We start from the raw sequence: 13,997 nt of genomic DNA, 5'->3' as shown, positions 1-13,997 counted from the left end.
TGACCAAAAAGGTCTTTCAAAACACAAATAATCATAAGAAATAGATGGTCTGTCAGTTACAGTTATTCCCCAATACTTATATTATAACAGTAACAAAGGAAAATAAACAGAAGAATCAGAAGCCATGTACAATGTCCCCTTCAACAAGGGGACAGCTTCATATAGTCCAATTTTTCTTTCTTTATAGACTTTCTTCGACTCAAAACATATTTACACAATTCCACAGTTTAACACGCACCACCAAAAATCTTTTTTAATGTAGTACATGCAAACGGGTGCTTAAAGTGAAATTTTCTTCTGCTCGTTATCCTCTGAAATAAAAACAGACAATTTTTGCAAGTTCTGGTAACACTATGAATTTTGTTTAATGCATAATTAACAGCGTCCATAAATCAACTTTTTTCAGTAGTCCTGACGTGATAAACAGTCTGTTGGTGTTTTCTCTTGGATCTACTTTACTAAAGGTTTTATGGGAATCGATAATAGAAATGTATTTATAGAGCATATTTTATCTATGCATTTGCCATACAAAGTGCATCACAAATGAAACATGAAAGTAAATAAATAAAAGACAGAATCCAAAAAAAGGATTTTTTTTTTAGAAAAAGACAAAAACTGATTAAATAAGTAGATTTTTAGATAACTGTATGATGTATTTATTGTTGTCATATACGAAGAAATTAATTGTGAGCACAGAGAATGGACAAATTTAGCTCAGTTTCTTTTGTCTGCCATTTTTTCTTTTAATTTAACATTTAACTAGTAAACAACATGAACACAGTACATTCGTAAGAAAGAGAAAATTTAACATCAATTTACTGGGAAATAAAAGAACAGACATCTTGCCAAAAAAATGCAAGAGTCGGGACAACATATGAGTATTGATTGATCACGTTGTCTGTCCCGTTGAAAAGAAGGGGGCGGGGCTAGGTTCTGGTTTAGGAGGAGCATCACTGACAGGGAGGGGGGGCACGAGCAGGACAAGGGTTGCCATGGCAACTCTAACCCAACGTAACGTCCGTTGATTTAAAAACCCCACAGGTACTGCCGTCGTCCCGTTGAGGTAACGGAGGCGGTATGTCAGAAAGAAATACTAGTTATTTGTAGTGAAGACAGACAGCTGACTTAGAATAAGTAAGACTCTGTTTTATAGAAAGAAGATGGAGTTTGAGACGACGGAGACTGTTCGCTCGACACCAAGCCGCCATGAGAAAAGTTTGGGGCTCCTCACGATGAAGTTTGTCAGTTTGCTACAAGAAGCGAAGGATGGCGTCCTTGATTTGAAAGTGGTCAGTGAAACGGCGACAGCAGCCGGCTCAGTGTTGTTGTTTCCGGGATGTTTTGGGGGGAATTACTCGGTGTTGTGTAGTGCCACCTTGGGAACAAAGAACTGTCAGTCACAAACGGAGCCAGTCAGGTGCATTGATTTGGTTAACAGGTGGACTAGCTAGCCGCCATTACCCCTTCGTTTATGGGTTCAGTAACACACACTCACAAGCAGTAAACGCTGTAACGTTATCTGTTTGAGGGTATTTGTGGTTGCCAGTTTGTTGTCAGATTGTTAATGGAAATAAACCAGTTTATACTATACCTTAAAGTGAGGCTAGGGGTCCCACAAACAGTATTCTCGGATTATTGATCTCTCTCCTTTGAAGCAGACTAGCACCACAAACATAGAGTCCTATTTGAGATCATGTTTATCATAAATGAATGTATAACTACATATATGATGGAGCTTCTTTAGGAATAACCAAATATAATAAGCCCAATCAGTAAAATACAATTGTTGATGTTGATTTAGACTTATAAAAACCCCTATTAGTGCCACAGCTTGCATATATCTATGGGTTATTACAAGGGTAGCAAAAACATGATGCATTGTTTTATTTTTTATTTTTAGGGCCCAGGTTAAACTGTAAACACAGTAGTAATGATAAAATACTGTAAAACTTCATTTAGTAGCCCAGGCTACTATTTGCTTAAATCACTGAAATCAATAGGCCTATATTTGGGACAGGCGTCTATATGGGACAGGCTTTATTCCTTTCACACCAAACTGTTGTACAGCAAAGATCAGGAAATACAATCAAACTGTTTATTTCAACTGGTATAATTGTTACTTGTATAAAAAACAGTCTTTGGATAACATAACAATTATGAATCATTCATCAGATCTAGCTCTGACGGACGATGCATCAGAGAGAGATTTATGGCACTCGATGATTACGGCACCCAGCATACCTACACAACACCACTTTATCCTGTTAAAACAATACTCACAACTTGGATTAATTTTTATGAAAAATCCATTGGATTATTTTGATTTTAGGACAGTAACAGACTAAAGGAGTATGAATAAATTACAAGGTAATCGAGGAATGGACACATAATTTAAAGTAGCCAACATCCAAAGAACTTCTATAAATAAAAAATGAACCGCTTGGCAACCACACCAGGCGTCTAATTGAGACAGGTGTTTATTTGTCATATAAAAGCCAATAAAAGGGACTAGATGTTTAATTGGGACTAGGATTTTAATCGAAGTTTTACAGCTATTAACATAAGGAGAAAAATACAAAGATTGAGAGGAATGTCTTAAAAAAAGTAAACCTAGTTTTGTCTCTTTGTCTGTTTTCCCCATTTCCACAGTGATTTTTAGATTAGTCTAAACCTCCTGGAGGCCCAGACCTCCACAATGAGAACCAATAGTTAAGCACCATCTCCTTTACAGTCATCATGCCAGTTAGCGCTGCAACAAATAGTAGACTGACAGGAAATTAATCAGGAACTATTCTGATATTTAATTCTTTTGAGTATTTTTTTGAACCCAAAATACCAAAACTCTGCTTCTAGCTTCTCCAGTGTAAGAAGTTGCTGCTTTCCTCTATTTTATCATTTTGTAAACTAAATATCCTTATGTGTCGGACAGCTGAAGATGTCTACTTGGACTGTGAGAAACTGGGATGAACACAGTTTCTGATGTTTTATGGACTTGATAATAGAGAAGAACATAGTCTGTAGTATTTGTAATATATCTGCTCATGTTCCTCTGTACAGTTTTCTTTCCTACCATCTTTCAAATAATTCGTTTTCTTATGGCTATCAGTGAACAGTGAACTTTTCAAACCCCTCCAACATCAATGTTGTCATAAACTTTGTTATATCATCAAGCTGCCCTCAGGGTTTACATTGTAGATGCATCCTTGCCAGACCTATTTGAAGTGTCTTCCACAAATCTACTTCTTTTCATCACACTGATAAGTAGTTTCCCTCCCTTCTTGCGCGCCAAAGCTGGGTAATGTTTACACAGCAGGCTCCTTAGACCCTTTCCCTCCTCCTTCCTTCTCTGCTATTGTATAACTGTCCTCTTCTGCCAAGGGGGTTTTATTTTCTGTTTGTGCAGCTTAATTTGGCCAAATCCTTCATTTGTTGGCTTTGTTCGCGTCTCTTTCTCTTTTTTTCCCCCAGAAATTTTTGTCACAGAAATGTTGTGTCTCCTGTTGAAGCCTGGTAAAAGTGTCTGTGATGTTTTTTTCTCAACAAGAGTTCATATTAAGCTGCCACTCAATAAGACCCTTTATGGAAATGTCTGTTTGAATTAACAGGCTGCAGACAGCTTGGCAGTGAAGCAGAAGAGGAGGATATACGACATCACCAACGTACTGGAAGGAGTGGGGTTGATCGAGAAGAAAAACAAGAACATAATCCAGTGGAGGTTTGCAAAAATTAATTTCATATTTTTGAGTCGGTGAAATATTTGTAAGCTGTTGCCTTTAATATCTTTGAACTCCTGTCAATGGGAAATATTTTAGAGCACTCCCTGTGCTTTGTACATGAAAAGTAGCATCTTCTTCCCTCACCCTTGGCTCAGTAGCTGGTGAATGCCAACATTTTTTATGCTGTTGGCAGCCAAAGTTAATTTTAAGTTGAAGCTGTTAACCTGAGAAAATGGAGAAAAGCATTACTTGTATAGGACTGGTCCTCATACCTCAGTCTTTCTTGTCTTTCTTCTCTGATCTGATTTCTTCTTTTAGGGGGGAGAACTCAGGCAGCCAAACTCAGGAGGTGCTGGACCAGGTGAAGGGTTTGAAAGCCCAAATCTCTGAACTGGAGGCCCAAGAGAAAGAGCTGGACAACCAGAAGGCATGGCTAGAGGAGATCATCAAACACCTTAACCATGACCCCATCACTAGCACATATCCTTTTATGTCTGGCATTAAAGAGAGATGGTTTGCTTGTTCTTATTCTAAGGCTGTTCAGTTTTTGTTTGCTGTAATTCAGGTCAGTGGATTTGCATATTCCCTTTTTTTCACTCTCTAATATTGAGTACACAAACTGTAATTTTGCATGAACAAAGAATGTCAGGCAAATTAAAAGCGGATACATCACCATTTTCTACAAAAAGCAGCTTACTGTTGAACTGACCTTAAGTGTTTAAAACATTTACTACTGGAGCTCCATGTTTGATGTCATTGATCTTGACTTGTATTTGTCTCTTTCTACAGTTTGTAATTCTAGTCCTCATGGGGCCCATTTTATTTATTTCAGAGGAAAGAAATCTCCACTTGATCCTTTTAACATTGTTTGCTTATTGAACAGAGAAAATACTATAAAGGGGGGATTATAAATCTAATTGCTATTGTCAGTCTCCTGTGAAATCACAGCCAGGCTAATCCTGACTTGCACAATGCCGGCAGTCTTGTTTTTCCAGTTTATTGTCTCCATTTCCCTCCTAGAAGTAATCCTGCTCTTATTTTTCTTAACACCTCTCCACTTATAAATTTGTCACACATGAAGACATCTGCAGTGCCTTCAACGGAGACACTGTTCTTGCTGTCGTGGCTCCTGCTGGTACCCAGCTTGAGGTACCTCTACCTGACATGGTTCGTCTTACAAGCTTTCATTGGTGGTCGGGATACATGGACTTCTGTAATAGTCACCAGGAGGACAAGTTTTCTCTTACAGACATTATACATTTTAGAAAAGCAGGCTAATGGAGTAGTAAGTTTCTTGTAGCACGTGAAGTCTAACTGAATATAGACAACAATCTTGCTAGTAAGGCACAGAGTTCTCAGCACACTTGGCTGCTTAGCACATATCGCCTGGAGCTGAAGTTAAACAGAAACTTTGGTGTTATTTAACCTAAAATCTATTTTCCCATGTTTTTCATCTAAGTGAGTAATGGAGACAACAATTTATGACACTGGCCCAGTATTGAGAGAGACTGTGACAAGACTGCAATGTAATCCCTATGTGCAATTGTGTACCATTAATTTAAGTCCACTAGAAGTGCTTGTTTTTGCCTCTGACAGGCTCAGATTGTTATTTTAAGTGTCTGATAACATCATGAACAGGTCCTTCCAGAGAAACGAAACGTTTTTCTGTACCTTCTGTTTGTTATTGTGACTAAGCCTCGCTCAAGGAGAAGGTCTGAAACCTTGCAAGAAGTGACTCATTGCAGTAAAACAGCAACAGTGGAAATGTTAGTGAGAGATAAAGAGAGGAGTGCCAGGAAAGGTTTGTTGTGTTAGAAAGGGTAGCTTAGTGTTATCTAAGAGATTTTCAGTGTTGTTGCTGAATATTCTGCTGATTTTGGCAATGTGGAAAATATATCAGAGACTTTGTCTTGAGCAAGGCTTAGTTATACACATAGTCAAACGGACCAGATCAGGGAAAGGTAAGGAAAAATATTCAGTTTCTTTGTAGGGTCTTTTCTGTAATGTTGTCAGACTCTTCTAAAAACAACCTGGGCCTGTCAGTGACAAACACAAGCACTTTTACATGAATTGTACAATTGCCTGTAGGGATTATATTGCAGCTTGTTTTGCTGCAGCAGCTGTCACAGTTTCCCTCAGTACAGGTCCAATTTCAAAGAATTTTGTTTCCAATTAGACATAAAAATATGGGAATATCCAGGTTCAAAAGTACAAAAGCCTCCCTTTAATAACTTGAGTGAGACCAGAGGTGCTGTGCCTTAGCTTCCATTCATTAACAACCTGGTCCGAATGATGACTGTACTCATGTGTGCCGGTATTAATCCTGCCGCCACTTGGGGGCAGCAGAAACAAGTTGTGAACACAACACTGTCGTACTATCACCTTTTCAGTTCATAAGCAGAACTTGTTACTAAAAGTTGCCCATTCAAACATCCAGTAGTTACGGAGCAACATCATCATTCATTTTGACTTGACTTTCTGGCCATCTGTTGAGTTTAAGTCTAGTGTTCACTCTCTGTTTTGACCACCTACTGAGGGAAATAAAAGCTGCATTGTGAAAACGAGTGAGAACAGTAGTTGCCTTAATAAAACCAGAAAATGAGCTGAATGATGCCCTGTAGAGTAAAGTGTCCTCTTTAGCATTCAAGTAGTCATGTGATCCATTTTGTGTTTAGGTTATAGCTGTTGTAATGATGCTAACATTATCTCCATGCTGCTGAGCCGCAGGGCCAGACTGGTCAGAAGAAGTACCAGGTGAATCTACACAGCCACTCGGCTCCCATCCAGGTCCTGCTCATCAACAGGGATCCACACTCCACAATACCTGTGGTCTTCTCTTTGCCACCCACTGATGACATCTGTCCAATGCCAACTCCACCCAGCACCCCCGCCAGCCTACAGAGGTTCCCTCTCTCAACGTCCGTGTACTCCACCTCCAACAGCACCTGCTCGTACTGCAGCCAGGACTCTCTGTGCTCAGACCACCAGATGGTGCTGCCAGAGCATGATGAAGTGCTGACGCCATCATCCACCCCTCCTGATGTGCAGATGGGTAAGGACAGGGACTTTGAGAATTTTAATGCTCATTAAGTTCCCCTAGAAAACCACCACATGAAGTTGCTTGTTTTAGACCGTAGTGAACAAAATTTAACAGACGAGAACTTGGCTTTGCAATCAGATTTTTATATTTTAAGCAGAGAAACATTCAACACATGCAATAGAGGCTTATTGATAGTAGGTATTAAATGAATAAAGCCAGCCTCAGCTTCAATAGCTTATAAAATGAATAAAATATTGGTTTAAGGCCACATTACAGCCCACACATTATAACAATAGCAAAAAAAAACACCCCCATCAAAAACAGTATCACTTACATAGTGAATAAACAGAGAGGTTTAATTTTTCTTTCGAAAATCCCCCATTACAATCTCTCTGAAATAACATCCTCCACCCCATGAGTCAGAGGACATTAAGATTAAGTTCCTCCTAATTGTTTTGTCAGTTACACTTTTGTCTTGTGTCTTATCATAGTGTTGGATGTCACAGTGATGGATGTCTCAGTTAAATGAAAGCAGAAAGACCAGTGTGGTACTGATGATATTGCCCGCTGAAACAAGCCCACTAGACATTTAGACTCAGTTGCCTTGCCACCCAACCAAAACGAATGCAGCAAAGTAATACAACAGACCCACAAGTGTGTGTCTTGCCCTCGTTCCACAAATGAATGGGAAGCTAGTTTCGATCTGACTGCACCATTTGGACACAGCTTATGAATACTTGGCATCAAAGACATTATTCATTTTAATCTGTCAGGTTGAATTTCCAACTCTTAAAGTCATTAGCTGATCTCCTTTTAAGTGTAACTCTACTCTTATCTACTCAGCAGCTTGGAAATATGTGATGATCTCCTTGTTGTTGAAGTGTGTTGCATGCAAAGACGCCCCCATGTCCAAGAACTGAAAGTAGTGCATTGCCGTTAAGACAAGAATCATGTGAATTTGGTTGAATATTGCTTAAACGTTTTGTTATCATCTGACCCAGGAATATCAGATGTCAGCTTGTCCTGATTTGCAAGAGCACGTTAAGTTCAAAAAAAGGACTGCTTGCATCTGTAATACCATGTGATCATAATGTAACTGACACTGTGTCAGTCATAATGGCTTGCCTTACTCAATCAAGGTTAAAGTTTCAAGAAGTTGATTTTACATTGTACAGTTAAAATAAACCAGAACTAAAGGTTGTCTGGACTGTAAGGAAAAACATCTACAAACTTATGTTAAAAAAATGGTCATTAGTAAGACATGGGGCAGCAGATTTGCAGCACTGTAATGCTGCAGCAGAGCATTTTGTATACATATCACACATGACACCCTACATTGCCTTGTTTCTGTAGTTTTTGCGTTTGCGTCTGTCCCCCATCGTATCATGGGAACAGACTAAACATAGAATAAACTTCCAGTGTTGGTTAAAGACAAACCACTTCCTCATCCGGTTTCTAAGTTAAAAGTCTATATATAAGCAAAAATGATTTTATAGAAATTTGAATAAAAGGCTGATTCAGGATGATTAAGCGCAGATGAAACTGGCCAACATGCAAACTCAGTCACCCAGTCAAAGTGAAACTCAGTCTGACCTTCCTTCCAAGGAAAAAAAGAGGAATTACCATGGCAATGCCGGATATTTACCGAATTATTTTTACTGTTAGACACCATAATGCTGGGAACTCTGACTAACCAAATATACCGTCAGGGGCCGATTGTAAGAAAGTGGGGCCCCTTGGGCATAAATATGCAAAAGGCCCCACCACCCCTCCTGCACAGGAGAAGAAATACAGACTATGTGATGATTTTGCCTCTTTTTGTATTTTTTTGTCTCTTTGCAGTTCCTTTGCATCTCTTTGTGGTCATTTAAAAATAATTTGGATATAAAGGTGTTATATTTGGGATTATTTCTTGGCCAGACACAATTACTTCCTGGAGTCTTTATGCTTAGATCAGCTAATCAGCTGCTGGATGTAGCATAATATTGTTATCAATCATATAGTATCGGTCTTCTCATCTAAAGTAACGAAGCACATTTCTGAAAATGTCATAACTTTTAGCTGAATCCAAATGTGTGACGTCAAGCACACTTGCAGACCCATCTCAGACCCTGAGAGTTGGTTAAGTCCACAGTTCAAGTCCACAGGGACTTCTGCAAATAACTTCTGTGAATTATGTCCACAGATGTCCACACAGAAGTCCACAGACTGCAAACTGAGTCAGTTTGGGGTGCAGATTTCACCAGACCATAACATTACAGATAATCCACAAACAATTTTCCAACAAAACGGTACTGCGTAGCTAAGTATTGTTGTTGCACTTCCGATGCTCCCTGCAGAGTGTCACAGTCAGTCCACAGCAGTGTTGGAGCAGCAGCAGATGGACCTAGGGGGCCCAGAGTTCCAGTCTGTACTGGACGTGAGCGGCCTGCTGAAGCTCAACGCTGCTGGAGACCACATGAAGGACGACAGAGAGGGTAAGGCACAGGAATGTGAACCCAGCTACACTGTTGAGTCAGTAATTGCATCCAGCAGTGAAGCTCAGGGGCAGTTACATGTTTGTTTCACATTGGTTTCAGTTAGGGTTCTGACGTCTGAGCTTGTTTATACTGACAGTTTTGTTTACAAGCTTTAGGATCTGACCTGGTGACAGAAAATGGCTAAATAATTTATAAATGTTTTTGCTATACTACTTTATCCAATTTTAGTGGTTAGAAATTGTTACACAGTCAATAACAGTGAAATGAAATGGTGTTTTTACTTCTCTTGTAGAAGCTGTCGACCTGATTGATGAGCTGATGTCCACAGATGGTAAGCATCTCAAACCCTGGCTTTACGCACTTTATAAATGTTCAACTTAAAATAAGACCAGCTACACTGCTACAGATCAAATTTGTCGGCAATCCAAAATACAATTTAGGAGACATTTTAGTGTGGACCAAAAAGGTTGATGGACCAGTGTTGCCATTCACAGAGCTGTGCTGCTAGCATGGCTAAAATCTGTAAGCAGTCTTTCTACCTGTCTTTGTCTTGTTCATGTTTTACAGTGTGTGTTTTTCTGTTGATGCTCACACAGGAATAGACTACAGCTTCAACCTGGACGACAATGAGGGAGTGTGTGACCTGTTTGATGTGCAAATCCTCAACTACTGATTACTGACAGCACCTCTGCAGTTCTCAGGAGGCACTTTTGCCTCTCTGTAAGGATGCTTCAAATATGCCTTTTCCCATTTTTGTTATAATTGCACAGTGATACTATACTATACTATTGTTATTTAAAGAAAAAAACCTTTACACACATTCAGGCTGCCAGACAGCTTCACTTTACCACACTGGCCTTATGCTTTCAGCCAACACAAAACAAAGTAAACTAATTCACCATGAGATATTTATGTAACCACAAGTCATTGTGTGTCCATTTTATTGATTTTCTGGGTGAATATCTACGACGTAGCAGAGAAATGAGAAGCCAGGAGAAATCCTTCAGCCTCCGACTGCACTTTTGCATGTCTGTATCTTTGTAATGTTCCACATCCTGTGGATATCTGGGACTTGACAACTGCTCTATTTGCCGCGTATGAACGGTTGGGACTGTGACAGTGTTTGCCTTCACAGTAACTGGTAATAACACAGTATTGGCTCCTTTCTAATATTACATACAGGGTTGATGGTCTCGTTCAGGGTATGTGAGTAACTTTCTGTTCATGGAAAGTGATTGTATAAAAACCTACCCAGTGCTATAGTTATATTTGATAAATGGCATATTGTATTTAATGAGTGAATGTTTTGGTTATGTTTCTTGACTTTGTTCTCATGTAAAAATGCCAGAAAGATTTCATTTCTAAATTATTGTGTCACTGCCATTTTAGGCCTCTAATTTTTTTAATGTTTTGCATGAAGAGTTATATATTTGAATAACTAATCTCTTTTTTTTTTCTTTTTTTTTTTAATTTAAGAAAAAATATTCTTGGTTCTAGTTTGTTGAATCTGAAGCTGGTTGAGTGCCTTAATTGTAATTTAAGAAGTGAATTAGCCATATTTGTGACTAAAATATGAGATGTTAAGAGCCATAAGTGGCCTTTTTGTATATTTATAGTTTTCTTTCACGGCAAGAAGTCATGTTTTTGTTACATTTTGTTGTTTATTTGCACATTTTTTAAAGTTTTTTCAATAAACAGATTTCATCTTGATTTACAAACTTTGCTTTTCTGATAACTAATGATCATAATTTGATTCAAGAAATTAGTTGAGGAAAACAATTCCAAACTATTTTAACATGAAGTCTCTTAAACTTACCATGTAAGACTTGTGGGAGTGTCAAGGTTGTCTCAAACCATACAGAAGGCTTTGTTAATCACACATTATCTAACTGATCCCCAGGTTGAAACACTTTTTTTTGTTTTTTGGCAGAGTTAAATGTTTTGCACAGTTAACAGATGGCAAACCTCAGTGAAATGGTTTCCAGATGTGCCTACACACGTGCCAGAGTATGACCTGCAGCATCACTTGATTTGTACCAGCTGGGATACAGGAAGGCAGCTAAGAAAAACATTACAGTGGAAAAGAAACATTTAGAACTTGTGAAATTCCAGTGAGAACTTAGTGGGTTTACATTTAGTCTGACAACAAACTGCAGCATGCATTGCGGCAAAATAACAAAATATTTAAACTATGTAGTGCTGTGTTTGTTTTATTCACAATTGGAGAAGATGTTTTATTTGCTGATGAACTTCCCTGTGTCAGTCAACTTTTATCCACAAAGTCATGCAATGAATCTGCCTTATTATTTGTCAGTTCTCTGACATCACATACAGAGTTTTTATTGTCCTTGCATTCATATAGCACAAGTTTTTTCAAAAATGTTTTCAACTGCATGGTATCAGACCTTCTGCACATAGTGAACACTTTACGCCCAGGCTGTTTTCCACAGACTCTAAAAACTGCAGCTCTAGGCCACTCTTAAAAAGTTGATATAAAAAACAATTCACTAATGAACAATTTAAGCACAAATCAAACCTACCATTTTTAAGGGAAAACATTGAGAAGGCTGTTTTTCAACACCCACTTGGCACTTAACAAGTTGTTCTAAGGTTTTCCAGGCAGGTTTTCAACTACACCACACACACACACAGGCTGCTCTTGTTAAAGGGGAACACCCTTTAAATTTTAATAAATAAATTAGGAATTCCAATGTGTTTTTTCCATGGCCTAGGAAAGTTCCCTCAGTGTTTGGGAACAGGAGCTACTCTCTCTCAAAGCCAGAAACCAGAAGAGGAATTCTCAAACTTGTGATGCCATAGGATATTTTACATAGAGATAGCGCTACACAGCTTCTATGAAGTCCCTTCTTTAAGCCTCCTTTGCATTTTCACACAGAACAAAATGGCGGTGGCATCATTCAGCTCCAGTGTGTGATTATACACTGCATTGCAGCTTTGCAGAATAAAACGAGGTGTGACAGCATGACGTAACACATCAGCATTGGCCTCTAGTGTGACATATATTCATCAGTACCACTGGCAACATTGGCATCAACCTGTCAATAACAATCATTTACTCTACTTATGTTTTCTTTTTGATTCTGATGAAGACACAGTTGGCGCCGAAACGTTAGACATTAATAAATTCATCACAAGTGATCTGAGTGCTCCAGTGCTTTTCTTGTGGATTCCTCCACGGGGTTATTTTGATCTATATGGTTCTGTTCTGAGAAGCACTGACCTCCAATTGCGGAAGGGCTGAAGCGCAAGAGATTCCCTCTACCCAACAATCATTTACTGTCTTTGTGATATGGTAGCTGGTCCCGACCTCTGGTCAGAGCCCAAGGAGCTTCTAGACATTGTTTTCCAAATTTGCAGACATTTGTGGCTGCTGTTCTTCTTCGTTGGGTTAGCCGCTAACTGCTAACCGCTACTTTTTAAATCTCCCACGGTGGGTCTCACACATAACATGTCATTAAAACATCACACCTGTTCCACCTGTGGTCCTGTACCACGGACTGTCCTGTTCTGTTCCCAAATGAACTTCATGCCCTTCTAGTGTTCTCAGTCTGAAGCAGAAAATGTGCCATTATCCTCAGAACATTCCCCTGGGTCATTGAGAACATCTTTCCCATTTTATTGTCTATGGAGCAGCTCCAGATTTTTTATCCTATTACATCGCAAATTTGAGTTTCAGCACTCTAGTTTTTGGATTTGGGAGAGAGTTGTTCATGTTCACTAATATTTTTTGACTGCCTTAAACCATAGAAATAACATATAGTGCGTAGCTCCCCTTTAAGGTCTTGATTGACTACTGTTTAATACACTGAACAAAAATATAAACGCACCACTTTTGTTTTTGCTCCCATTTTTCATGAGCTGAACTCAAAGATCTAAAACATTTTCTATCCACACTAAAGACCATTTCCTCACAAATATTGTTCACAAATCTGTCTAAATCTGTGTTAGTGAGCACTTCTCCTTTGCCGCAATAATCCATCCCACCTCACAGGTGTGGCATATCAAGATGCTGATTAGACAGCATGAATATTGCACAGATGTGCCTTAGGCTGGCCACAATAAAAGGTCACTCTGAAATGTGCAGTTTTGCTTTATGGGGGGGGGGGGGGGTCGTCAGAAAACCAGTCAGTATCTGGTGTGACCACCATTTGCCTCACGCAGTACAACGCATCTCCTTCGCATAGAGTTGATCAGGTTGTTGATTGTGGCCTGTGGAATGTTGGACCACTCCTCTTCAATGGCTGTACGAAGTTGCTGGATATTGGCAGGAACTGGAACATGCTGTCGTATACGCCGATCCAGAGCATCCCAAACATGCTCAATGGGTGACATGTCCAGTGAGTATGCTGGCCATGCAAGAACTGGGATGTTTTCAGCTTCCAGGAATTGTGTACAGATCCTTGCAACATGGGGCCGTGCATTATCATGCTGCAACATGAGGTGATGGTCGTGGATGAATGGCACAACAATGGGCCTCAGGATCTCCACGATATCTCTGTGCATTCAAAATGCCATCAATAAAATGCACCTGTGTTCGTTGCCCATAACATACGCCTGCCCATACCATAACCCAACCGCCACCATGGCCCACTCTATACACAACACTGACATCAGAAAAACCCTCAACCACACGACGCCTCACATGCTGTCTGCCATCTGCCCTGAACAGTGAAAACTGGGATTCATCCATGAAGAGAACACCTCTCCAACGTGCCAGACGCCATCGAATGTGAGCATTTG

General features: G+C 39.5%; 1 protein-coding gene across 2 annotated transcripts; it reads left to right on the top strand.

The window, feature by feature from the left end:
• Positions 1-989: 989 nt before the first annotated feature.
• On the top strand, positions 990-10,949 carry e2f5 (E2F transcription factor 5). 2 transcript variants are annotated; one of them, XM_049597497.1, is made up of 9 exons: positions 990-1,063; positions 1,154-1,289; positions 3,606-3,715; positions 4,035-4,196; positions 4,775-4,883; positions 6,444-6,768; positions 9,096-9,233; positions 9,529-9,567; positions 9,833-10,949. In XM_049597497.1, the coding sequence occupies exons 2-9, from the start codon at positions 1,161-1,163 to the stop codon at positions 9,907-9,909; spliced, it is 1,089 nt and encodes a 362-aa protein (XP_049453454.1). In that variant the 5' UTR covers positions 990-1,063; positions 1,154-1,160; the 3' UTR covers positions 9,910-10,949. The 2 variants fall into 2 exon arrangements, with proteins under 2 accessions (XP_049453454.1, XP_049453455.1); XM_049597498.1 differs by having other exon boundaries at positions 1,018-1,289; positions 4,775-4,865.
• The last annotated feature ends 3,048 nt before the right edge of the window (positions 10,950-13,997 follow it).

The sequence above is a fragment of the Epinephelus fuscoguttatus genome, linkage group LG15 (genome assembly GCF_011397635.1).
Source record: "Epinephelus fuscoguttatus linkage group LG15, E.fuscoguttatus.final_Chr_v1".
Lineage (NCBI taxonomy): Eukaryota > Metazoa > Chordata > Actinopteri > Perciformes > Serranidae > Epinephelus > Epinephelus fuscoguttatus.
Note: the sequence above shows the minus strand (reverse complement) of the source record. Positions and strands in the feature narration are given on the sequence as shown.

Bases quoted from the DNA above. Each gene is read 5' to 3' on its own strand.
- e2f5 (XM_049597497.1), top strand. From the start codon at position 1,161: ATGGAGTTTGAGACGACGGAGACTGTTCGCTCGACACCAAGCCGCCAT. The intron at 4,884-6,443 runs GTTCGTCTTACA...GCTGAGCCGCAG, and splicing joins AGGTACCTCTACCTGACATG to GGCCAGACTGGTCAGAAGAA. The intron at 6,769-9,095 runs GTAAGGACAGGG...TGCTCCCTGCAG, and splicing joins CCCTCCTGATGTGCAGATGG to AGTGTCACAGTCAGTCCACA.